The sequence below is a fragment of the Gopherus evgoodei genome, chromosome 2, assembly GCF_007399415.2.
Source record: "Gopherus evgoodei ecotype Sinaloan lineage chromosome 2, rGopEvg1_v1.p, whole genome shotgun sequence".
Classification (NCBI taxonomy): Eukaryota; Metazoa; Chordata; order Testudines; family Testudinidae; genus Gopherus; species Gopherus evgoodei.
The window spans coordinates 105,505,349-105,533,027 of NC_044323.1; the positions used below are offsets into that span (position 1 = coordinate 105,505,349).

At 41.0% G+C, this 27,679-nt stretch overlaps 1 protein-coding gene and 1 long non-coding RNA gene across 4 annotated transcripts in view; one reads left to right on the forward strand and one right to left on the reverse strand.

Annotated features, from left to right (window-relative positions):
* The window catches only part of IKZF1 (IKAROS family zinc finger 1), a 100,012-nt gene extending 92,282 nt beyond the window's left edge, over nt 1-7,730 (forward strand). Inside the window, 1 exon segment of the mRNA XM_030551466.1 lies at nt 1-7,730. Within this exon segment, the coding sequence (XP_030407326.1) occupies nt 1-581 (581 nt within the window). The 3' untranslated portion in view covers nt 582-7,730.
* On the reverse strand, nt 550-14,016 carry LOC115646041. 3 transcript variants are annotated; one of them, XR_003998911.1, is made up of 5 exons: nt 12,425-14,016; nt 12,198-12,243; nt 9,588-11,173; nt 9,218-9,380; nt 3,113-6,316 (listed from the first exon to the last, which is right to left on the reverse strand). It is a non-coding gene; the product is annotated as an uncharacterized LOC115646041 (long non-coding RNA). The 3 variants fall into 3 exon arrangements; XR_003998912.1 differs by lacking the exon at nt 3,113-6,316 and adding an exon at nt 550-626 and having other exon boundaries at nt 12,198-14,016; XR_003998910.1 differs by having other exon boundaries at nt 12,198-14,016.
* Nucleotides 14,017-27,679: the final 13,663 nt, after the last annotated feature.

Below are 27,679 nucleotides of genomic sequence, written 5' to 3' on the forward strand. Positions count from 1 at the left end.
TCTTGCGTCCCCTTGTGCAGACACCTCCAGGCAGCTCTGAAGCAGCACCTATTATCAGCTCCATGTATCAACTCCACAAACCTCTTGGGGACAATCACTCTCGTTCCAATCATACTGCTCAGGACACCGCGGTGGAAAACTTGTTGCTACTTTCCAAAGCCAAATCCATCTCCTCTGAAAGGGATGCTTCCCCCAGCAACAGCTGCCAAGACTCAACAGATACAGAGAGTAATAATGAGGAGCGCAGCGGTTTAATTTACCTGACGAATCACATAGTTCCCCATGCAAGAAATGGCCTGTCTATAAAAGAAGAACAGAGGCAATATGAAGTCCTGAGGGCAGGTACTGACAATTCCCATGATGCTTTCAAAGTGATCACCAGCAATGGGGAGCAAGTAAAAGTTTACAAGTGCGAACACTGTAGAGTTCTTTTCTTGGATCATGTGATGTACACCATCCACATGGGCTGTCATGGGTTCCGCGATCCTTTCGAATGCAACATGTGTGGCTACCACAGCCAGGACAGATATGAATTCTCTTCTCACATAACACGAGGGGAGCACCGTTTCCACATGAGTTAAAACCCCTCCCACACAGATGCGACCTTGTCAGCTGTACTACTGGAGCTGTATGAACAACAAAAAACACCAGTCTATTGGACAGTAAAAGCATCCAGAAATGAAAATTAGAAGACCTGGCCCCAGGAGTTTTCTCTCTTGGTAGCATGTATTGCAACTTAATTTTATAAAATGCATATTGATGTTTTTATTGCAAATATTTGGATCACCAAACCTTTAGTAAGTAGGAGCTTTTGTAGTCAGGTAGCTGAATCCACTTCCTTCTAGCTATTGCTTTCTGCAGACCTCTCTCCCCAACACATTAAGCATGTACACAATGCACAAAACTTGGCCTGAGGGCTAGAAAGGCCTTGTGCTAACATGCTGAGAATAGGGCTCTTGCACCAGATATAATATATATATATATATATATTTTTACTTCCCATTATTACTTGGGTCATTAGGAAGACTTCATAAAATAAAGACAAAGCAGCCCCAACCAGGACCCTTGAGTGGTGCCATGGGGACCTGGAATGGTGTTGCAAGCCTAGACCCTTAACTGGCACTATTTTAGCAATGAAGTAAAATAACACAATAGCACACACTGACGTGTGTATTTTCTTGCCTGCATGGCATACCTTATTTCTATTGTGAAGCATAAGACCAGCTGTTTGAAGGACATGAGCAACACCCTTGTAATACATAACTCTGGAGTGGAAATTGCATTTATTTGGAGAAAAGGGTTTTGTTTGCCTTTTTTAAATAATATTTTCCCTCCCTATCCAATAAAAACTCACTTTTTTCTTAAAAATATAAGGTTTAAAAATCTTTCCGCATAAGAAAACAGCCATTTATGAGGACTTTTTAAAAGGAGTTTTAATTATTTAGAAAAATATGGTATTCAGTAGGAGAGAGACAATGTTTGGAGAATATTTTTATGCACCCTTCTTTCATTTTGGGGGTAAAATTTTTATAACTGGCTGCAAAATTTCCACATTCACCCATTTTACATATGAAAATGTCCATTCTGCTTGCATAGCAGGTACTCTGGCTAATTTTGTGGGCTGTGTCTGGAAAATTTAGCCCACAATGATTTTTTTTTGAAGCACTGAAATGAATTAAACAGCCATTTAAAAAACGTAGTGCCTATCCTTCCCCTTTCTCTACAATTAACTATTCATTAAGAGATCCATCCTGCAGGATACTGAGCACTCTAGGCCTGATCTGGCAAAGCACTTCAGCATTTGCCTGAGTAGTCACATGAACATAAATGGAACTATTCTTATGCTTAAAGATAATCCCAAATTTAAGGGGCTTTTTGCTGGATTGAGGGCAAAGCAAGGATCAAACCAAAAACATTTATTCTTTCATCCCCCTCCATTCAGCACCCCCTTCATGGTAAGATCCTCCCGACTAGCTGTTTAAATTCTAGTAAAATGAAAAGACGTCTGAAGCACAAAGACAGCTGATAGTAAAAACTGCCAATCTGTTTGTCTCTTCTTTAGTTCCTCTTCCAAATAGCTCATTCCTCTCCGCAAACAGCCTACTGGCTTTAAGACTGGGTAATAGTGATATTTATGCAACTTGGTTAAGAATCGCCCTGCCGAGCTGGAATATTTCCACAACAGTACAGATACTAATAATTAATGTCTGAGTTGCCCGACCCATTGAATGTACAAACATTTCCACTGTATAAGAGATTGGTACTACTCCATAAACAAAAAACACGTATTGCAACACGACCATTTCTTAAGTTTTGTAATACAGTTTTATATATATATATTATGGGCCAAATTCAGTAGCACTAGTGCACTTGCACCCATTGGATCTGATTCATCCTTGGTACATCTATTACATATGTATACTATATATAAACAGACAGAGGGGTCCTGGTTCTGCTTTCACTTACGCAGCTGTAAATCAAGAGCAACTCCATTCAGGCAATGGAATGATATTGGTGTAAGTGAGATTTTAATATCACACACAACACCACACACACACACACACACACACACACACACACACACACACACACACCACACACCCTACCTTTGTTACACTGTACATTCATTCCTAACTATAAGAAATTTACTTTGTAAAAGCCAGCTCTTTGGATCACAAGGGGGATATTATGTAGAAAGAATGATATAATGCATAGACTGTGTAAACACATGCAAACACACTTATGCACATACACTGGTGAATGGGAATAGGAACATCTTAACTTGCCGGTAGGATACCAGAAAAGAGACAGTAATATAAAACTATAGCCCTGATTGTGATCTACACTGGGTAAATTCCATTGCCTTAAGTGGAGGTACTCCTGGTTAGACTCTGGCCCCTATGTATCAGGCTGGGCAAAGCCAAGAGGGGGCGTTTCTATCCATTTTTTTGTGCCAAAAGATTTCTCACTGTGTCTATTGCCTATTTTGTGTCAACAAAGGACTGTGCATACTGGTGAGCCAACAGCATTTAACTGCTTCTAGGAAGAATCTGATGTTAAACTGCAAGGGAAGGGCAGAAATAACTTACACTAAGATGAGTTTTTTTTTAACTTCATAGTTTATATTCTATTTCTTTTTAATTTTCATGCGTTACAGGGCCCTAATTCATCTGTCCTTCATCCTCACACCTTCCTTGCAGGCTGTTCTCCCTGCCGTTCTGAGCAGGGAGGTACAGTGTCATGGCTGAGAGTCTCTTCAGTGACCTGTTTGCATCAGTAGCAGATAACTGGACAGCCTGAGGAATGTACCTTATCTCCTGGAAACAGGGAGCTGGTTCTGTTACTGATATTTATGGCCCTCTCACAGTGTAAAGTGTTATTACAATCTATACACAGATTATTTTAGCTTTTGAACAAAAAAATCTTTTCTTAACACAGCTCAGACCCTAAGGAAAACACCCTTTTAGGGCATTTCTTTCCTAAAGCCCACAAAACAGAGGCCAAAGTCACTACTGTTGTAAGTAGGCACATCTCCAGTGGACTGGTACCCACCTAGAGATGTGTGGAGTCTGGCCTTTAGAGTGAAATGTTCAATTATAAAATTTACAATTTCTGATTCAGAGGATTTCTCTGCATTTAAATAGGTTGGGGTTACGTCACTTGTTTTGGCAACGTGCACACCCAAGTGTGTGGTTGTGTGGCTCATACATAACTCTATATAGTTATGTATCATAGGATAATTTTCACAGTGGATGTGTTTCTTGGCTCTAGGCTTTTCCTATTTATATGAGAGTATGTGAATGTTGTACAATAAACAATACAGTTGTATAATTTAGCTTATTAATAAGATACAGTGTATCAGAAGGAGTAGCCTAACAGCAGTAGCAGCAACATTCCTTGTTTGTAGAGGGGCTTTTGTTTCCCATTGTTTGCACAAAAATCATCCTCTCTTTGTTTGGAAAGAAATGTATTGATAATTTTATTTATGGGGATGAACACAGGAGGGAAAAACGATCCATGTACTAGGAGCTCATCTGTCTGCAGCTAAACAAATTGTGCCCATAGATAACCATGTTAGTGTAACCTCCCTTTTCTCCTCCTGTGACCTGGTGTACTAGCCTATCATGGTTTATCTCTAACCTAAAAAACAAAGAGAGTAACATGGTGAACGGCTTTAAGTTAAGTTGATATCTGTTTTTAAAAAGATGTAAATAGCAACATAGTAAGAACTGCTTTTCAGAATTTTTTCCACAGCTGATTTCTCCTCCCACCCCACCCCTGCCTTTTATATCTGATATATAAACATGTTGTATTTACACATTTTTTTGCTGTGAATTTATATTGTAAACCCCTTTTTCTTTAAGACCATTGTATTTACATTTCAAATTTTTATGAAATTTGCTTGATTTTTTTTAATTAAATTATGTCTGGAAGGTGAGATCTATCTTGTAAGAGAGACAGCTTGGTAAAAGACTTGTCTTTAGTTGCTGTAGTGACATTCTGCACAGCTTAAACCCCTTCGTGCATGAGTGACTCTGTGTGCACATGTAAGAGAATGTGCACATACGTGGGGGCAAAGTGGAGCAAGGAAGAGAGCATGAAGCTGAGCAGCCTGATTTTCTGTTCGCATCTACCCTAGTGTAAGTGTATGGAAGTCAGTAAAGTTAACCCAACCTAACACAAGTGGGAGACAATCAGACCCTTGATCTTTATACATAGCAGGTGAAATGCAGCAAGGGAGCAGTTCTTCATTGTGGCACAGCACTGATGTATTTTGGCCATAAAATCCCAAGAGAGGGGCCCTGCCTGAGTCATGCGGGGGGGTGGGGGGAGGATGGATGATCCTGCAGTTTTGTACAGCCTAAACAGGGTGTACCTAAACCACTAACAACTTCCTTTGCTGCCAGCATATAGGGGGAAGGGAAAGGGAGCACAATCCTAGGCTAAGTGTTTTTGGCGCTTACAAGCCAACCTAATTTAGGAATGCCTCAGTCTTCTCTACTGCCGCATAAAGAAGATGGCATGCAGGGAGCAGCAGGATCCAGCCACCACAAATGAGAGCTTGAAGCCTCCTATACACCCACATCTGACGCCCGCTCTTCACATTTAAGGCTAGCTTCACAAAAGGATTTTGGTGCCTACCTGCCACTTTTAAGTGCATAAATCCTCAAATCAGGCTTCACAGGCTTTCACAATACCTCTGCTTATCAGCCCTGTCAACTGCCTGCCCTCTCAACTTTTGCTGTAAAAAAGTTTCCTAGGCTCTTGCTTCTGCATAGGAATACTGCAGCCTCCACACCACATGTCCAGCTGCCTAAGCCCCAAAGTGATTCACAAGTTGAGGCAAGATAGGTATTCCTCCATCTAACTTCCCTGCAAGGCACAACACAGTAAGTTCGGCGCTTACCTACCAGATCAGGCCGCTATAGACACGTTCACACAAAATAGCCGAGGCAAGGGAGAAGAGCTCCCTCATAACCCTTAGGCCTGACGTTAGACTACTCATCTGGGAGACCCTGTACTGACCGCTCAAGTTCAAATATCCCTTCCACCTGAGAGTGGGAAGGGATTTGACCAGGAATCTAGGCAAGTGCCCTAACCACCACTTTTCAGAGCCTATGCACCCAACTCAGGTTTGTGAATCCCAGTGATTTCTAGGCACCTAAAAATTAGGTGTGGTAACACTCAGAATTGCCACACCTATGTTCTGTTGTGACTCTAGCCCTTAGGGACAGCCTGGAAAACTGGCTCTGAAATTGCTGTTTCAGTGCCCTCTCCCTACAACTATCAGTTTGACCGAGTGGTATTTGACTTTCTTTATCTCTTTCACTCCAGCCCTCGCTCCGCTCTTTCGCTGCCAAGGATAGCTATAAAGAACACAATCATCCCTGCTTGAAAAGTCATGGTAATTAGGAACACAGCACCCTGGAAATGATTTCCATTATAATTTACTGTCACAATGATTTCTCTTCTGGACCTTTCAGCAGAGTCTCCATCCCTACTATCCCTTTCAAACCTTCTGCATAAACAATGACCAAGGGGAATGCAGCTCTGTTTTTGTTTCTAACAAGGAGTTTGTAAGTATTTTGTACAGCGGTGATTTGTGAGCACACCGTGACGAGGGGGGAAAAAACTCAGGACAGCGTGCACAACAGTTCATACTTTAGGGTACCTCAAATCCAAATTTGGTCAAGTGAATTTATGATTTTGCTAGTCATAGTAAACCACACATACAGCTTTGTTTCCTTATTTACTGTAACATGCAAATTATATCAAATAAAATTACATTACAGTTTTAAATTTCAGTAGGCAGCACCTGTGGAAATAAACATGGGCTGTTTTTAGATCTTCCAGTCACATGCATTAGTCCAAATCTTGATTGCTTTACTCAGTGTTACTAAATCCTTGCACTCAGCCAAAAGACACCTATTGACTTAAATGGGAGATTGTGAGAGTAAAAACTGCGCAAGGACCTCAGGGCCCATTGGGAACATGCACAATGTTTCAGAGACACTTCATTGCACCTTTCGTAGTATTTGCTTTGCTGTCCTTACGGCCTGATTAACTTAGATACCATTGTAGGTGCAAAGACACCGATAGGCCACAAGTGCTATAGAAATGCAAAGTATCATTAACACCGCCCAATATTTTCATCATTGGGTAAATCTACATTTAGGCATCTAAAAGTCAAAAGGTAGTTTAAGAAGTGCTCAGCACCCACAAATCACATCAAAACCAGTTGGAGCTGTGGATACTCAGCACCTTCAAAAGTCAGGCCACTTTTACTTAAGTATCAAAATGTGGATTTAGAAGCCTAACTTTAAGTACCCAGATCTGATAACGTTGGCTTTATATTATTTATTATTATTATCTTTATATTATTATTATTATTATAAAAATACTTATTCAAACTGTAACTAGAAAAATCTGATTTATTCCCTTCCCATAGGCTGAACATGTTGAATTATTTTGGTTAACTTGTAAGTTAGAGGTAGTCAGAAAATAAGGGCTATACCACTGTCAAAACTGGAGTTTTCAGCAAAAGCCAAACCAATCAACCTGCAAATTTTTTGGCTGAAATTCCAAATATTTTTATTCTGAACTGCTACTGCAGTGCCTCATTCTCCTCAATGGGCCAATTGTCTTGGTTGGACTACATCTCCCATAATGCACCACAGTGTCCCCTCTCAGCAAGGGGAGGCAATGCACTGTAGTAGTTGCCTGGCCACACTGTATCATGGAAGATCAAGTCCAGCTAGGGAGAGCAGACCATAGAGGACAATGGGAGCTCAAGCTACCCGATGATGGTCTTTGCAGACACATGGTCATGCACAGATGCCTTGGTGGGTGAGCACTTAGTTAACCACTGCTCTGCCCGACACCAGACATCAGTAATTTCATGTTCAATGCACATTACGAGTGTTAACTTTCCCATGACGCCTGGCAGGTGAGTATGGCAATACTGTCATCCCATTTTACAAACAGAGTAACTGAGGTACAGAGAAGTTAAGGTCCAGCTTTCCCAGGCCATGGGCTCTTCTCTTTTGGTACTTCAGTTTCTGGGCAAACAGCATGAAACACCCAGAGCTTGCTTTTCAGAGGTGCTAAGTAACCTAACTGAAACCAATGGGCGCTGCAGAAGCTCAGCACCTCTGAAAACCTAGGTTGTCTAAAGCTGGGCACTCAAAACCTGAAGCCCCAAAATGGAGGATACTTTCCTCCCCCCCCCCCCCAAAAAAAAACAACAAACAAACAAACCAGAAGGCATATCCATTTTCAAAGCTGGGGTTAGAATGCAGGAGTTTCTGAGTCCATATGTATCAGAGGGGTAGCCGTGTTAGTCTGGATCTGTAAATGCAGCAAAGAATCCTGTGGCTCCTTATAGACTAACAGACGTTTTGGAGCATGAGCTTTCGTGGGTGAATACTCACTTCATCAGATGCATGTAGGCGAAATTTCCAGGGGCAGGTATATATATGCAAGCAAGTGGCGTGTATGAAATAGCAGTGAATATGGATCAAAATTATGTGGTCCTTAATTAAGCAAAACCCCTTTTAGACTGCAAAGAATTTTGGTCAAGTAAGGACTATGGCATTTAGCCTTCCATTTTTATTATTATTTTTAAATAAGATCTCACTTCTTTAAAGAATGTCCCAGGTCATGGAACAATTCCTAGTTTTATCTGTCCCAACCACACATATTAAACATGTGAATGATAGAGGACAGCCGCGGGTGCTGTTTCTGCTGCCACCGCCGGCTGCAAATCACACAAACCAACGCCTTCCTGTCCCTTGGGAGAGAAGTGAAGGTTCTGGTTTGTAAACAGTTAGAAAAAAATAAATCTACACCTTGCAGCAGACGGTGGGCCTTGGGCTGGCTGGGTGAGGAAGTTAATCAGCACTGAGCAGGCTGTTCGGGATGAGGCCAAACAGATGGTTAGTCTCTGAAACGGCAAAACGGGAAGCAGATGTGGCCACCGCTTCTCCCCATGCATAACTGGGAACCAGCCGGTTGGTGAGGAAATTTGCATAACAAGGATAATTTGGTAGCAAAACTGTCCCTTGAAATGATCTGCATGGATCCAGACACTGTTGACAATTTTCACTTCTTGTTTTCCAGTCATTGTTCAACCAGATTAAATTTTAGTTAGCATTTTCTTAGCTAACTTCCAGGGAAAGCTACTGTGCAATCAGAGCAGCAGCAAGCTGGCACTAAAATTTTCATAGTGAAATCCTGGCCCCACCGAAGTCAATGGAAGTTTTAGTGGCATTAGGATTTCAACTGCAAAGTCCGCTGCAAACAATATATATGCAACCCTGAAACAATAAAGCTGGGCCTGAACTAACAGACTATATTCTAATGCCCTTGAAGTTTTTGATGGTCAGATAAGAACTCTGGTATAGACATAGGAAAATCTTGGAAAGTTTTGATCCATATCTGAATTGTTCAGCTCTGGCCCATCTCTGATAAATATGTATTACTCTTCTTTGATGGGTAAATTTAACTGGTGTGTCAGCCAGAGTATGCAAGGCCTTCTCACTGAGCAATAATTTTCCACACCAAAACATATGTAGACGCCAGTGACAGGTTAAACGAGTCTATCTCAGACAACTAGATTATGTTCTTTAATAGAAGAGGTAAAGACCTGCCCTCTTCCTCTGTGCTCACCTTTATTTTGTTTTTTGAAGCGGCACAGTTGTTCCTCCTATTTTCTTACCTGTAAATTGCAATGACTACAAATCTAGTTTCCTGTTGAGCTGCAGCCAGAATATTAGAATTCTGATATACCAGCAATTCCCAGACTCTTGGGCACTTGCTGGTGGCTCTGTGGAGAGCAGACTGGGTTCATGGTGCTGGCTCTTCATCCTTGTTTCAAGCTGCTAAAAAATCACATTAAAAAAAGGACATCTTAAATATGTTCATAATATGACTTATCCATGTAAGCAATTGCTGTGCTCACCCAGGGATGTTATGTGAATTTGAATGGAAGGGGAGGTGATTCATGAGATGATCGTTCTGTTAAAAATGTGGCCCACACTTATGAAAAAAAAAGTTCAAGAACCCATATAGGCTAGGATACTTCTTACCTACTGCTCTGGTACTTCAGAGAGAGAGCTGGGCAGCCAGCACAGAGAATTCCAGGGGACACGACATTGTAAAGGTCTGCTTCTTTGCAACAGTGGGGCACCTGGTGAAAAACAGTTTGGGACTAACAGAGCCCAGATTTTTACACACACACACACACACACACACAGACACACACACACACGACACTTTACTGTAGGTGAAGGAGTTTTCATTTCTCATACCTTCTTTCACTTTCCTTACTTCTAACAACCAGTCTATTACCTGAAGTTTTTAGTTTACAGTGAATAATATTACTCTGTGTGTTGAAATTGATCAAACATGCTGCAGGCTTCATGCAGTCTATGAACTGAAGCTCATATCCAGAGAGCCCTTAGATATTGGGAAAGTTCAGATCTGGAGCCAAACTGTGTGGCTTGGTCTCATCTTGATTTATAATATATAAAAGTTACTTCTAAAGGGAGGCATCTGATTGGCTGATGGCGTTTCCAGTGTGCGGATATGGAAACTATTGTGGTGTCACGCTCCAGCATTTTACATAACCGCTTTACAATAAAAAGAGCAGAAGGAACAAATCATTGACTGAAACACACACTTACAGTAGTTAAATGAGAATAATTAAATATATTTTCCTTTTCTGCTAATTTAACATGACATATTTGAAAGATTTCCCCAGTGCAAAAGTCCTACTTTAAAACATAGTTTCATAACACTAGTGACTTGACCAGAGAAAACAAAATTCATATGAACAGACAACCAACACACATAAATAGTATGTTATTTGCATAGTCTACAGAGACTTATGTAACACATGTGAAAGTTCAGTGACACACGTATGTGGTTTTTGGACCCATTAAAATTGGTACAAAGAAGAAATATTACTTCTGCTTTGGGAACATCTGTCTTGCTCTCTTTTTGTAAATGTAAAATGTAGGCAGAGATACTGATGTGAAAATAAATAAAAAGATTAGACTAATCCTGATCTCACTTATTCTGGTGCCTATCAGGAATAAATCCATTGAAGTCACCAGTGTAAAGTATGTGACAAGGCTTAAGCAATGTAAGTATAACATCTACTGTTTGCTTGATCTAGTCACAATTACAGTGCATTGAAGTCCTTTGGATGGATTGTTGATCCTGGCTTATATTCTAGAAATGTGAATAGGGGAAACACTTGGATTTTATGAGGACAGCTGAAAACAAGTATTAACGAAGACAAGTCTTTTAAATAAAGGATCTTTACTTTGATTCCCATCCCCAAACCACAGTAAGGAGACTAAGTATCTGTTTGAGTTTTATAGACTGGTTCTTTGTGGTTCAGCAATAATTCAGTCATTTAAGGTAGGAGGAAATGTACTGGAAGTGATTGGGAGACCAGAAGGAAAATGAAGAGTGGTGGAAAATTGGGTGGAAAAATTAATGCATCAGATTCAGCAGTGGTGAAGAAGAAAATTACTCCTTCACCATAAAGGGATTATTACCACAGAATTAGCCAAAGGCAAAGCCAGTGCACTTCAGGAAAAGTTGTGACTCTAGAATCCTTGTTAGTTTACATCAGGGATGAATTTGGTCACTTGTCTTTATTAGCCTGAAATGAAAAATGAATTTAAGACAAACTGTTTTGTTTGGATTTAAAAAAACAAATGCAGATGCCATTCTCCCTCACCAGGGGCGGCTCTAGACATTTCGCTGCCCCAAGCACGGCGGCATGCCGTGAGGGGGGGCTCTGCCAGTCGCCGGGAGGGCGGTAGGCGGCTCCGCCCTCCTGGCGACTGGCAGAGCGCCCCCCGCAGCATGCCACCCCAAGCATGCGCTTGGCGTGCTGGGGCCTGGAGCCGCCCGTGTCCCTCATATTAATTCTTTTGTACTTCTACAGCACCTGCCATCAGAGAATCACAAAGCATGTCACAAATATTCGTTAATTAATAATCCCACCACCGGCATTGCTAGTTCTTGTAATTTTATCAAGAATCTCATAAAATTTGAGTTTTTTCCCAAAACCCCAGTGTCTGGTGATTTATTGAGATTTTTTTTAAAAAAAGCTTGGAGAAAAGCTTGAAAATGTAACTTGATTGCAGCTACCAGTTGAAAAACAAGAGGGCAAACTCTCAAATTTAATATTTTAAAAATATCTCATGATTTTTAAAACCAGGTGCAAGACGTTCGAATGCTTGGGGCTGGCAATACTTCTCTGAGACTGTTATCCTCATTTTACTGAGGGGGAAACTGAAGGATGGCTCAGTTACTTACTGAAGGTCATAGAGCAGGATTGAGACTGGCACCCAGGTCTTCTAATTCTTTGTGTACTTGTTCTACCCACTAGACCACTCTCCTTCCCAAAAGCAGGAAGAGAACTCACGAGTGTTCACTCTCACTGCCTTGCTCTAACTATTTAAACACTCCAATCACTGGAAAAGGACAAGTTCTGACTGCCTGTAACCTGATCTAGCCACCAGACCACATTACTTTAGGATACATAATTCAAAGCATTTCACCATGTATATCATTTGAGGAAGGGGAATTACTTACTTCCCTTTCATTTCCTCACACAAGATTTCATAGTAATATTGCCCAAAAGTTTCAGGTTATTATTTTGGCCCTCAACAACTTACATGATCCTCTGTATCACTCCTTGGTGACATTCAAGCTTCCAAGTGCCTGTAACATGATGGGTATATAAAAAGCAAGAAAAAGTTCCTTTAAGCACCTTATGGTGTTGAAGACCCACTTTGGTTCAGTTGTGGATGTATGATGGGTGCAAAACACATTTTTAAGGCAATACATTATATTTGACATATTGGCTCCAGCCTGAAACTCAAATCTAAGGGGGCTGATTTACCTCTCAATTATTCCAGCATAACTCAGGAGTAACTCAACAGAAGTCAGTAAAGCTACACTAGTGTAAGTGAATCAGGCCGAAAGAAAAGGAACTGCTCGCTGGATTTGGTGAACATGCTGACTTGCAATACAGTACATAAGGGGTTGCTGGGAAAAAAAGTCTGCAAAACTATCAACATGCAAAATAGAAACTCAAGATAAGCTGTGGAAAGAGGGTGGGATTTCCAGAAAATAGAGAAGGACTTGCTACACCCTGCTTGTCAAGTTTTGCAGGATCACCACAGCCCCTCTGGAGAAAAAGAGAGGAAAAAAGCTAACAGCTTTCCTTTTGCTTCTGCTTCTCCTAAATAAACTGCTTACCTAATTTCCTTTGCAATTAGAGAAATGTTCCTTTTGAAAACCATTATTTCCACACGCTACTGGGTCATGCACATTTTCTACACAGCCTGCGGGAAACTTGCACAGTTTGGGATAATAATATTATTAAACGAACATCTTGCTTTTCTAAGTATGTGTCAAAACCTAAGTAACAATAAACTTAACCAAGTTAATGTTTCTGATTGTGTACGTGTGTGAAATGCTAAAGAAACAAAACTGCTGAATAAGGCCTTTCTGTGGTATGTGTGGGATTTTTTGGGGGGCGAGGGAGGAGTTGTTATTTTTTGGTACAGCTCCTTCACCAACTAGTCTCTTTCCACTATGACTCCCCCTCTGAACACTATGGCCCTAAATCCTGCAAACACCTATGCATATGTTTAACACTGAAGTCAATGGGAATTTTTCGCATTAGACAATTCACACAGAAATTCATCTGCTCCTGTTCTTTATTTCCCAACTGAAGCTCCAGTCCTTAGTGTGACAATCTTCACCATTTACAACTGTGACATCACAGGCAATGGATTAGGATTTTAGGCAGGATGAGAATAAGCAGCAGGAACAGTTGACCAGCTAAGGTTCTATTTTCTAGGGAAAATACTCACATTTCCACCAAGATAAAAAGGGTTTTACTGCCAGCTGTACATTTTAGGCTTTCCTAGTGTTTGTCAGGCAGTAGAAAAAGATCAAAAATAGCCTCTTTTCTGCAAATTGTCTTGCACTGGTTTAAAGAAAACCTGCCTGTGCAACTGGAATATACTGGAACCCATGAGGCTAAGTACATGACACACTGCTCATTGAAGTTATTCCCCTGAAATCATAAGTAAGTTAGAAACTGGATGGGTGGCAACCCTACTTGGACAGTCTGGTTTTTGGTTTCTGTGCCCAGGTGCCATTTAGGGTTGCCAGGTGGCTGGTTTTCAACCAGAAAGTCTGGTTGACAAGGGGACCTGGCAACCCTAAATGGCACCCAAACCAAAAGTCTGGTTACTGCAGAGTGGAGGGAGGCAACAGGTCATTTACCTGCACCAATTCAGCCACGGCTGACTCCTTCCTGCAGGTAGGCTCCTTGAGACGAGACAGCCAGCGACAGAGGGAGAGAAGCAAGCAACGGGGCCGGGGTTTTGGGGGAAAAGAGGTGGATCAGGGTAAGGCCTGGGGGAGGAAGAGGCAGAGAAGTGGATGGGGCCTTGAAGGAAGAGGCGGAGCAGAAGCAGGGCCTTGAGGGAAGCAGGCAGAGCAGGGGTGGGGCCTCAAAGGTCTGGTTACCAGCAATTAGAAAGATGTAAATCCTAAATTCAGTGATAAGGAAAAAAAAAAAAAGAAATATAATGAGCAAGCAAACGTCGGTCCCTAGAAATCAGGACAAGTCAGGAGACAATTCAATAATAGTGATGTTATAACATATAGGAGCAATTATGGGGGCCAACAATTGTAACAATATATCAGAAAAATGAACATTCTTAGGTGTACACTAAGTACATTGATCTAGAAAACTGACGGACAAGATGACAGTTTCCACAGTTAATATGTACATGATAAGAAATAACTCAAGTTCAGTCCTACTCCCATGGTAATCATTGGCAAGACTTCTCTGGGAGCAGGTTCAAATCCATAGTGAAAAAATATATTAGCCATAATTTCAAACTGAGAAGGCCTCTCACCTCTCAGGTGATCAGTCTTTAAAATGTGGGAATAGAGCTTCAGTTGGGAAACATGAACTACATAGGCCCAAATACCTTCCAGTTCAGTGCCTGCACTGCTCCACTGCACTATTGCTATTCTATTGTCATGCAGCAGCACTGCATGACTGAATATTAATTCTGGAGCCCAATAATTTGGTGGCTCAACAGAAGACATCTCTGAAACTATTAAGCTGTCTGACTCAATGACATTTACTTCCTGTTGTTGGCAGAAAGTGAGATTATATGGTGTTCCCCCTTTCTCCCTTTAAAAAACAGTGCCAGGAATCAAAGTAAATTTCCTGACACTGGCTGAAAAGCATCTGACTGACAAGGCAAGGAAACGAGACACTAAGATTTCAGAAGACTATAAAGTGGTGCTAACTGCTTCCATTAAAAAAAAAAATGACTTGTGGTACTTCAGTTATTGAATGTTCAATTTAAGACACTTTCAAGGGACCTGATTTTAAGCCAATGATAAGCACCTCCCCCATTTATGCAGATTACATTAAAGTGTCTTAAATTAGGCACTAAATACAGAGGCACTCAGAATCACCAATCACTTTGGGAAAGGCCATTAATATCTGGTACTGTTCCAATACCAATTTCCTACTGTTCCAATAAAGCTGCAGCAAATTTTTTTTAAATAATATGTTATCTGTTTATTGCCTATTAATAAAATTTTGTGGTAGAAAGAAAATATCCCTTCTCATATTTCTTCTTCTAAGGATATATTGTTTTCCTTAAGAGAACACATTTGTGCTCTTTACCACTTGAGTACTATTTGCCTGTGGTACAGCATGTCCTTTGCAGATGCAAATTGTCTATTACTCCAGGGTATTTTTTTCAATTATGTGCTCACTTTTTGGCTGAGCACCGGTTAGAGATCCTTTTCTCTACCCTAAGAGTCAAGTTCCTATTTTATTAAAAATTTCAGGTGAATTTGATGTTAATGAAAACTAACATGTTGACAGCCCTGGAGACCAAAGTTCTCCATTTAGCCAGAGAATAGACACATCACTGGCCACAGCACTGCATGCTGACACCGTCCAGCCAACATGCCTCAATGTTGTAAGGAGCTATTGTTTGAACTGTAGTTCAAACAATAGCTCAGTCTCCATGCTTTTGTCCTCTCTAGGATTGCTGCTGAGATTGTCAACAGGAGTCCCAATAAGTACTGTGATGGTAGATTTGATGATCTAGACCCATGTCTACTAGGGCAGTGGTTTTCAACCTTTTTTCATTTGCAGACTGCTAAAAATTTTCAAATGGAGGTGCGGACCCTTTTGGAAACCTTATAGTCTGCAGACTCCCAGGGGCCCGCAGATCACAGGTTGAAAAGCACTGTACTAGGAAACAGACAGAGATCACCCACTCATTTCACATAGGTCAAACAGCTGTGAGATAGCAATGGATGTCAGTTACTACCAGCCTACACTGGATTGAGATTGGTGACTTAGAAATGAAAAGCTTTAGACCCCATCATCAATTCGTTGAATCATTAGTCATCCACGTTTACTGTAACACATTTGCAGATACTGATTTTGTCATTTAAAATATTCAGAAGTTCCAAAATACTTCACCATGTTATTCCAAAAGAAACACCTCAACTATAACAAAAGCAAACTTGTGTGTGTCCATCTATCTGTCCAAAACTACAGCAAGAAGGAGAATCAGAAGTTTTGCTGCTGATCACAGATGTGTGTGTTCAAATAATTAATTACAATTTTAAAACAAGTGAGTAAAATAAAACCCCACAATAAATATAAAGCAACGAGATGCATGGAAAAAGTGATGTATACAGCCCAGATTTTTTAAATTACCAAACTTCAAAATGTGCAGAACCCAAACCCACAATCCCCTTCTGCCCGTGCTCTGCAAGTAGGATCCAGAAGGGAACTGCTCTCATTTCCTAATGAGAGTGTTAACCTCAAATAGAGTAAGATTGAGCCAGTCTACTTGGCTGGCTGCTTTTCTGCAGTGAGCTGAGCTCTTGGTATTGGGTCCCAGACTGTGCAGACTCTGAGGTCTTTGGAGGTCTCCCCTCCGGATTTCTGATGCACTGTTTGGAACAGCTGAAGAAGAAATTGCCAGCTGAGGAATCCATGTGGAGTGGACCCACTATGTTCACTGGCGACAACTTTGGGAGTTTAGTTAGAGCTGTGCAGAAATCCATGCATTGTGGATATGTATCCAAGTTTCAGTGCATTAATTCAAGGAACTCTAATCTTGGACTGTACGTGCCCTTCAGCCCTTCAGCCACTTCCTCCTGCAACTAGCTCTGACGTCACAATTCTGAAGTCTTGAGTGAAACTAAGATCAGAGATTGGTTCAGCAGACGTAAATGTAGAATACTGGGATTTTCACCTGAACTCTTTGTCCAACCTTAATCTAAAATTACACTCCAAGGGACAATGTACAAATTATTCGGAAAAAATCCTACCTTTACATAAGCAGGATGTTCCGGGGATGTCATGATTGTTTAACAAAACTGCCATCAATCAATGTCTCAAAATCAAAATAGATCCTCAGGATTACCTCTTAAACAACCAAGGCTAAATAAAAAACCACTAACAAGCATTCAATGTTATTAATGGAAGATAACTTTCATATTCCAGAACGGAGAAATCCATCATTTTGGTTTCTCTGAGTCTTAAGTACTAGAGAGAACTTCTTTGAGAAAAGAACTCCATCTGGTGGCAGGCTGTAAAAAAACAAAACAAAAAACAAACAGCAAATATAGATCATATTCATGTCAAGAGCAAAACATAGATGTTGCTGCCAAAGGAGAAAGAGATGATATATCATAAATTAGGTTAGTCTGAAATGTTTAACACTCTGTAAATTAGAACAAATTTTGCTAGGGGAATCAGTTTCTACATCAGATATAATCCAACCACTAGTCATTTGAGAAGAGTTGCTTCTCCCTTCCGCCCCCCCCCCCCCCCCCAAAAAAGAGTAGTTTAAATCTTACATATTAATTCATTCATTGTGGTGTACTGAATTCTTTATTTAGGGTCATTCAATCTTTACCACCACTCCATATCTGAAAAGGACTAAGTAAAGGCCTGCAAAGGGGAAGAATAGTCTTGTGATGAAAGCCCAGGACTGAGAGTTACACAGATTTCCTGTGCAATATTGGGCAAGGCATTAACTTCTATCCCAGCTTTCCCCATCTATAAAATAAGGGTAATAAAACTGACCTCCCCAGGTTTTGTCTACACGCACAAGCTGTACCATTTTAACTAAACTGGTATAGTTAAAGCAGTACAACTTCTCTATACCTATATAAAAATGGCTACTAACATTTCTGTAACTGTAGTGCTTCAAGATGTATTGCACATGTCCATTCCAATGTAGGTGTGCACACACCCCAAGCACAGTTACCAGAAATGTTTCCCTTAGTAGTATCCCTTCGGTCAGCTCCAGCACCCCCTGGTGCCATGGGCTCATAGCACTGGTATAAGCTTCAGTTTCTTCTTACCAACCACTCCAACAGAGGGTCAGTGGCTAGGTCTTGGAATAGATATGCGTAACACATCTCAAGGAACAACAGTTACAGAAGGTTAGTAACCGTTTTTCAAGTGCTTTGCACATGTCCATTCCAGTGTAGGTGATCACAAGCAGTTGCACAGGATGGTGGGCTCTGAGTTCAAGGACAAGCTGACTGCAACACTGCACTGCCAAAGTAGGCATTGTCTCTGGCTTGTTGGGTAATGGCAAATGCACTAAGGAGCCAGCTGCTGCCCTGCAGATGTCTTGAATAGGGACTTAAGCCAGCAAGTGCCAAGAACCCTGAGATCTTGTGGATGTGAGCAGTCAGGTTAGGTGGTGAGGGACCTGTGTGAGGTCATAACATGCCCAGATACACAAGGCCTGGTCTACACAGGGGGGTGGGAGGTGGAAATTGGTCTAAAGTTACACAACTTAGCGAAGTTGCCTACTTAGACCTACTTAGCGTGGTGTCTTCACTGCAGTGAGTCTGCTGCCACTCCGTCGACTCTGCCTGTGCCTCTTGCAGCGGTGGAGTACAGGAGTTGATGGGAGAGCGCTCAGGGGTCGATTTATCGAGTCTAGATGCAATAAATTGACCCCTGTTGGATCGATCGCTGCCCGCCAATCTGGTGGGTAATGTAGACATCCCAAAGTAATCCAAGATCAAATCCTCTGGGCAGAGATGGGGAGCCCCTTCGTTCTCTCAGCTATCACTATGAGCAGCTGAGTCCATCTGCGGAATGATTTGGTCCTCTAAATATAAAATGCTGGAGCCCATCTACCATCCAAGGAGTGCAGACATTGTTTTCCCTACGTGCATGTGGCTTTGGATAGAATACTGGTAAAAAAAATTGCTTGGCTGCAGTAGAATTGTGAAATCACTTTCTGGAGGAACTTGGGTGAGGGCCATAGCTGTACTTTATCTCTGAAGAAGACTGTATCTGAGGTACTGATGTGAGAGCTCAGATCTCCTGGCCAAGTGATGGCCACTAAAAAGTCAACCTTCCAGAAAAGGTGCAACAGTGATCATGCTACTAATGGCTCAAAGTGCCAAGGCCCATCAGCTTTGCCAGGGCAAGGTTTAGATCCCCAAGGAGCCTTTGGGAACGGTTCCTTTACCTGAGGGAACACCCTCTCCAGGCCTTGAGAAAATGGATACCATTTAGTGTAAAAAAAAACAACAACAAAACCAGATCTGTTGTCAACCCTTAGGATGGAAAACTGAATGGCTACCAGGTGACCTTGATGAAGAAAGGGCAATACCTTGTTTTAAGAGTAGAAGATACTCCAAACAAGCTGCAACAAGGACTGCATAGGGGAACCTGCACTGGGAAGACCAGATGGAGAATAGTTTCCACTTTGCCACATAAGTTGCCCTGCTAGAGGGTTTTCTGCTGCCTACTAGGACTCTACGAACCTGCTCTTGAGCAAGCTTGCTTTCCAGGATTCAGCCATGAAGATTCCAGGCTGTCAGATGATGAGCTTGAAGTTTGGGTGGAGCAGCTTACCCTGGACCTGGATTATCATGTCCAAGTGCAGTGGGAGCCAGATTTAGGGTTCCACCAAAAGGCTTTTAAGAGGTGGTGAACTAGTGCTGTCTGGGCCTATAAGGCTGATTCATGCTCAGCCCTGCTTGATATTCAACAGAACCTTGTGAATTAATGGAATGGGGCGGGGGGAAGGCATAATACAGATAAGTTGCCCATGCAACAAGAAGGGTGCCCAGGCTGTGGCCCCACAGGGAGCAAAATGATGGCATTTTCTTGTTTGCTCCTGGTAGCAACCGGTCTATAAAGGGAAGTCCCCCCTACCCTTTGGAAGATGTCCCTTGTGATATTAGATGAAAGCACGACTCATGGTGAGTGGAGACGGACTTGTTGAAGTGATCTGTGAGCTGGTTCTGTATATCCGCAGGTTTGATGCTCCTGGCATGGGGGAGACGAGAACGCTCGCCTGCCTGTGATGTAGTACATGGAGGCTGTAGTGTCCGTGAGAACCAAGACTGCCTTGTCTGTAATGTATGTTATGAATGCCCAGCAGGCCAGGCAGACTGCTCTGAAATTGATTTGGAGCGCGAGCTCTTCTTCAGACCACAGACCTTGAATCCTGAGGTGCCCTAGATGAGCGTCCCAACCCATCACCAAGGCATCAGAGACCAGGTACATGGACAGTTGGGGCCTCCAAAAGGGTCTTCCCATACAGACTGTGCATCACTGGAGTCGACCTGAAGGATACCACTAATGGAAAAACTTCCAGTAACTGTACTCAGGGCACCCGTACCCCTACATTGAAATGGGCTTGTGCAAACACCTGAAGAAAAACTGCGTCCTAAACTAAAGGTTCCTTAACAGATATAGCTTATTCTCATAAGGAAAGAGGAACAAACTATACTGCACCTTTATACCAGTGTATCTGTGTCCACACTAAGACTCATACCAATATAGCTATTTCAGAAAAACAGAAGAAAAAAAAAATCACACTCCTAATGGAAATAGTTATACTAGTACAAAAATCTGTGTGTAGACTAGGCCATAATACATTCTAGTTTGCAAAATGTACTGGGATCCACAGATGGAAGGTAAGTGTATACTTTGATTAGATCATATCATCCTCTTCAGAGTGGAAATTTCTATTTTTGAAAAGACTTCTATTGCCACCAAAATATTTTAATTTTCATTAACTACTTTTGGCCAATTGAAAGAATTAATAATGGCACCTGTTAATAAGATACTATGTTAAGAAAGATCATCTCTTTTCAGTTAATGTATCTGCTGTTAAAATGGTCAAGAAAAACACTATGGATGTTCAGATAACAGTCAGAGAAACAGGAGATGAGGGAGACCTATAGGTCATTTCTGCAGTCATTGCAGCAGTTTTATACAGTATATCAACTGCTGTCTAGTCCAATTTTAAAATATCCCAGTGAGGCTCCACATACCTTGGGGAAACTATCACAATCAGGGAATTTTCCATTTTCTTAAATTCATCCCAATACTCCTAGTTATATGCTTTTGTATCATGTTAAATAATCCCTTTATTTGGTATTAACCATCTACACATACTGGAAGAATGTAATAATCTCTTTTCCCATCTCCTCCCCGCAAGTTGTCTCCTATTCAAATTATACATTATTTTATCATCTCAACTATTTCTATTGTTCCTTTTTAATTCTCCCGATTCTCTAGAACTTCATAATGAGGTGCCCACAGCGGAGAAGATATTCCAGGAGTGGTTGTACCAAAGCTGTAGCCAGGAACTATGTAGTTCTATCCAGGTCAATTGTGTAATACATTTTGTATGTGTGATGATCATCATGTTGGCTGACAATGGGAATTTTGCTGAGGACCACCAGAGCCAAAAAAAATTACTCTCTACAACTTAAAGAACCACCATTCAAGATGAAAGCTGCATCAGACTTACATCCTTTGTGAACAGGCCAGTGAGTAGGTCAAGCTGATTGGTAGGCTACAAATGCAGTGCAAAATTACAATGGCTTTATCCTAGTGCATTGTAAACATAGCTGATATACTATCCCTTTTCACCTCAGTGCTCTCTCAGCATTATTGCTTTCCAGGTTTCTCCCTTCCATTTGATGTGTAGATTTTAAAACTTATTCCCCCAGGTGTACAAGCTTGCATTTTTCTAAACTAAACCTCAGTTATTTACTTTTAAAGCACAATGAAACCAATAGGACTCCTACATGGGCTTTGGACCAAGCCTTACATTTTAAGCTTTATGTCTCTAAGGTCATGTTTACACTGGCGAAGACACACTAAGTTGATGGGAGAATGCTCTCCCGTCGAAATCTGTACTCCACCTCCCCGAGAGGTGGAAGCTATTGTGACGGGAGAGTGTCTTCCATCAACATAGCATGTTATAGACACCACTGTAAATTGACTTAAGTTATGTCAACGTCATTTACATAACTGAACTAGCATAACTTAGATCGATTTACAGCATTGGCGTAGACCAGCCCTTAGACTGTATTAGGCATACCTATCAATTTGTTTGAGCAGAGGCTGAGTCACTAAAACAGAGGCATGGGTAGTGTCAGTGTGGTTGATTTTCAGCCGGTGTATATTGTCACAGCTCCATTGACTTCAGTGGAGCTGCCCCTCAATGCTGTAAGAGCCATCTTCATCGGGATGGGTAAAACATTTCACCCTGAAAGGTTTCAAAGCACTTTACATAAACAGGAGGAATTACTAAATTGCCACTAAATGTCTTCTGGGCAGGACACAGCAGCTGTTTGATATTGCACAGCAACACGGGACATGTTAGGACAGGAAGCGAAGAACAGGGTATGCAATCGAAGCTTTACAGGAAAGCATGTCAGCCAAAACGTAAATACCAATATTGGAATTGGGCCAGGATTAACTTTCTTGGCGTTTGGGGGAGTGGGGTATATGGTAGGTGGTTAGGACCTCTGCTTTCCATCTGACCTGAAACATGACATCGACAGCATAGTTGCCCCTAACACCAAGCTGGGGTTTTGGTTGACCTACTGGCTCAAACCACCTGCTGCAGCACCTCAGCCTTCCTGGTATGGTCCCCATCCAAGCACTGGCCAGGCCTAACTCTGCTCAACTACTATCATATGACAAGATATTTGTAAATTAGTAGCATCCTACAGGATTATAAACATGGGGAGGGGGGAGAGAGAGAATATCAATTTCTCATCATCATAAAGCATGTTCTTGCAAAACTTAAAAACAGACCTACAGACAAAACAGTTGAAAGGTGAAATCTTCTCACTGACATAGTCCTTACTGAAAAGAGCTTTTTGTTTGTTCTAGATGAAAATTATCCTAATCTGACCAAAATTATAAGCCTTTGAAAAATCATGTATGTAGTTTAGTCAATTTGTAAAAGCAAGAGCTAAGGGATGATCAGTGGATACGTATTTATGGCTAAATTACTTGTGTAGCAAGGAGCTAATTAAGTATATTGTTCTGAATTGGAAAGGATAGCTGGGGCAGCAAGAAAAGATTTGAAGACCTTGTTCAAAGTAGTTAGTGAGGGTTGATGGAGACCTAAAGTGCAAAACAGCTTCAAAACTCTGTTCTAATGTATATCAGCACTCAAACTGATGAAGTTTAACTCCTATGGGGTTTAACTGCTATAATCTGGAACTGTATAGCTAGACACCACTGAATTGCTGTTGCATACTGTTTAGTGGTCTTCATTGGTATCTAGCCATACAGTTCCAGATTACAGAATTCATTCTCACTATTGGCAATTTGTTGCAAGCCAACAGAACTTTGGAGTCCTGGAAAATGTATCACTATTTCTCCCCCTTCTTTCCTCCTCCTTCCCCCCATATTTGAAAAAAATTCCTAAGTGCAAAAACTTTGTTAACATAACAGTAAGGCAGCATGGTTAAAACACTCAAAGATTAAGAAAGGCTGAAATTAAGGATACATGTACAAACTTAATTCTGACCCTTCACAAAGACCTCTTTAAGCACAGGCTTAAGTGTAGGCTTTTGTAAGGAACAGTACTGGATGTGCCAGGTTTGCAGAGATAAGCAGCAGTAAATTGGTATCTGTACCACACAAACCCTTCTATTTGCCGACTTTTTAAAGCATTTATTAAAAGTGGAGGAAACAGACTCCTAACACTTGCTCATCTGTGAGAAGTTGGGCATAGGAGTTATCAATTAAAACTAAAAGACTTAGAAAATCGTATTGAAGAGGTCATATTTGATTTAACAGGTTTCGGTGGAAAGGCATCCCTGGCTTACAAGTCAAACTCCTTGCTTTGGGCTGCACTGGGTAAAAAGAAAGGCATATTTTTAATAGTGACAGTAAATATAATAAAAAAATTATAGATACTACCCCATTAGTCGAGAACTAAAAACTAAACCCTAATAAAATAATTTTACCTTTACATTTTAACCCAAAATAAAGTCCGAATAAACCCTGCAGGATTTGTCAGTTGTGATGTTGTGAAGTCGACAGTTTTGCAATCTCTCCTTGAAAAATTTGTATTTTACAATTATTCAGAAATTCTTTCACAGCAGAGCTGTCTCTCTGCTGACTTGGCGTTGGGGTTGCTGTGTCCAGCTCCTCTTGAGTTACAAGGAAATCTAAAAAGAAATTTTAAAAAGTCAGTTTTGTTGTTCTCAGAGTTGGACACATTCAACTCTGGAATCCTCCACTGATGACACAGACTGAGGAAAATCTTTGGGTTCTGTGTGGCTTCTTCCCATAGGACTTTGCTCTAGGACAAAGCATCAGGTCTCACATTCTGTCCCCAGAATATGCCAGGCACTTAGGCTGTATTTCCTGTTTTGACAGTTGTCTGACTGTGCCCACACGTGTGGGTATCCAAAGGAATGTGTGCTGTGTTTGAAAACACTCCACAGTGCAAGGAGTTATTTCGAATCTATTGTCTTTGTCCATGTCCACAACTCACTCAACTCTCTAGTGAATAAAGATACCTCCCCACATCAGTGGACAATTTATGGGCACAGAAAACCAATGTGGAGAGAATAGGGTAAGCCAGACATCTTGATCCCAAATCAGGATTGCCTAACTGAATGCTCCTCTTTACTGATACACTCCTCCCATACACCCAGTTAACGACTCTGTTCACGTCCACATGGTGGATGGAAAGTTGTTCCCCTTTCCCCTAGTAATCCAACCCATCAAAGATGGTGAGGCAGCCTTCTCTCAGACTAAAAGCAGATTCCTCATAACAGAAGCAGCCAGATGAGGAGCAGCTTGTGTGGCTCTGCCCCCACACACCTCTGCAACTTACACTCACTCTCTCCCCTAGCCTTTTACATGTAAACGTGGGACTAGGTGCAGAGAAGTGGAGGGTGTCAGTTACATGTGGGCCAGGAACAGAGTTTCAAACCCCTCTCTTAAGCTGTTTTTTGTAGTCTGACAAAGAATCTATGTTATGCCTGAAGAGGGGCACCAGCTCAGACAACCATCTCTGCTGGATCAGGATTCTACAGGAAAAGAGATCACATTTCTCTTAACCATGGTAACATACATAGGACATTACGTGGCATGGAATAAAGGATGAACAATAAAAAGGAGCACTTTGTTTCAGATGCTTGAGTAACATGGAACTAAATTGGTCACCTGGAATCTGAATGAGGGCTGGAGTGTGTGCATGCAAACAGCAGTCCAAAGTGCACAGTCCTCGCCCACCCCCATTATCTCCTATGTTCCTGGACTGCCCTTGTCACAGATCGTTCCATGAGCTCCAGCATGGTCCTGTTGCTCTCCTGCTCCCTGTAACTGCTTCCCCACCAAAGTACAGAGACACTCCAAAGCACAGGCCTAATTGCTGAACGAATGTAGTATTAGTTACGTCCCTGAGGTAAATACATTTTTGCAGGATCCACAGGAATTATTAAAAAATAACATGGAAAAAACCTGCAGGAGAATAAAACGCAAAAGCGACAAAGAACTGCTACTTGCTAGCCATATATGGATGAGGAAAGAAAGACTAAGAAAAACATCCCTCAAGGTCAGGGTTGAGATACCAGTAGCAGCATGGTGGAAGCTTGCAGTGCCACTACACATGCATCCGAAGTAGTGAGCTGTAGCTCACGAAAGTTCACGCTGAAATATATTTGTTAGTCTCAAGCACTCCTGTTCTTTTTGCGGATACAGACTAACACGGCTGCTACTCTGAAACTACACATGCTGTTATCTGTTCTGTGGATAAATAAAGGAATTCATTATCCAGCACTACCAGGCTAACATTCTTTTAATAAGCACTAGTCATATGAAGGAAAAAAAGTCCATTTCATTAAGAAACTACCATTTATAAAGTCTTGTTTTTAAAGTGTTACAAAAATTGAGCATTAAATCCTTTTCATATTGTTCAGCTTGCACTGAAAAAGACTTCCACATTGCAGAAGGTCAGAGGATTCCATTATTAGTATGCATACATATATATTTATTGGGGTTGAGAGGAAACCCTATAGGCTACACTAAATAACCAACCACAGAACTCCTTGGGAAACTACAGGATTATCAAAACTGCAGGAAACTGAAACATTTTATATAAAAATAATTTTCAAAAACCAAAAATGTTGGTTTGTGAACACTCCCGATTTTGATTAAAAACAAATGTCTCATTTGAATATTACTCTTACCGATAGTCTAAGCCCAGCTTCAATTTTTCCTCCCATCTGCAATTAAATCATAGTGATCATTTTTGCTCCAGCAGCTTTCTCCACTTACTAGTTGGCACAGATTCTTCTAAATGAAAATAAAGCCCAGGATCTCAGAATACTGAGACAATTTAGTTTAACTCAAACATGAGAAATACACTGAGAAAATGAAAATACTTCTAAATTGCTTTCATTATTGACCAGAGCTCACCTTTCCAAGACTGTGGAAATCATTTACTTCAATTTAGGAAAAATAAAAAGACTGCACACCTAATGCTACAGAATCACAAACCAGAAGAGTCCTGCATTTCTTCTCACTGAGGTCAGTCAGCCAAAAGGAATAAATAACTGACTACTAAAGGTTTCTACATCTACAAAACAGATCTATTAAAGGGGATTTATCTGCACCATTTCCCTTAAATTGCAATAATGCCCTACTTCGTTGCAATTTTCTGTATTTTGTGAAAGAAATTATGTTACTAGGAGCTTAATCTTTCATTTTAGGTGGCATAGTAACAGTAGATCATGAAATACATATTGGGCTATGCCTACTCGCTCCCTAGTTTCAAAGTGTCTAAAGTTGTCAGTAGCCCATCTAGATTTTTATAAGAGGGTGGGACAAATATGGAAATGAGTTGAATCTGTACTAAAGAGTGAAAGCAATCAAAATTATCTAATGCTCCTTTTCACTATGTCAACACACATGCTGGCCAAAAACAAATCAGCAGTGGTGCATTTCCATACAGTTAGGGTGACCAGACAGCAAATGTGAAAAATCGGGATGAGAGTGGGGGTGAGGGTGGGCGGTAAATAGGAGCCTATATAAGCCTACATAAGAAAAAAACCCCAAAAATTGGAACCGTCCCTATAAAATCTGGACATCTGGTCACCCTACGCACACTGCTAACATTTTGTCTCATACAAGGCTTCTTCACAACTATTGAGCAATATTCTGCGTTCTAAAGCATAAAGAATATTTGCATCTCTTGATGTGTTTCTACCTTGTTTTGGTTCACAAGTGTCCAAAATATATAGGTAAAAAACGTGAAAAATAATGGCACCATCATGGTAATCACCCACTGAGCATCAGTAAATTTGTGGAGCAATTTACTATGTTATCATAAACATTTTTTATATAAATCTTTGATCTCAGCAAAGGTTTAATAGCAGAGCCTTGGTCTTTTTACTAAAAACTTTGTAACATCACAAAATATCTACATTTTACTAGTATACCTATTACCATAATTGTAAAAACATAAAACATACAGTATAATTATCAGTATAAAACATATAACATAATTCTCAGCCTTCAGACCTCCAGCTAACCTAGAAACCTTCATTCACATGGACAATTCATCACTGAAACTCCAAGACAAGACAGTACAGAAATTTGGTTAGCCGACAAAAAAATCTGCAGTGCAGTGGCCAACCGGTAAACCCACACTAATTTATTTTGAGGATTTTAACCCTGTTCCATTACACACAAGAAGGGCACACTAGCCAATCCAGTTTTTTGAGATGATATCTATGTAGCACAACCATGCTACCTTTCTGACCCTTCTGCTAA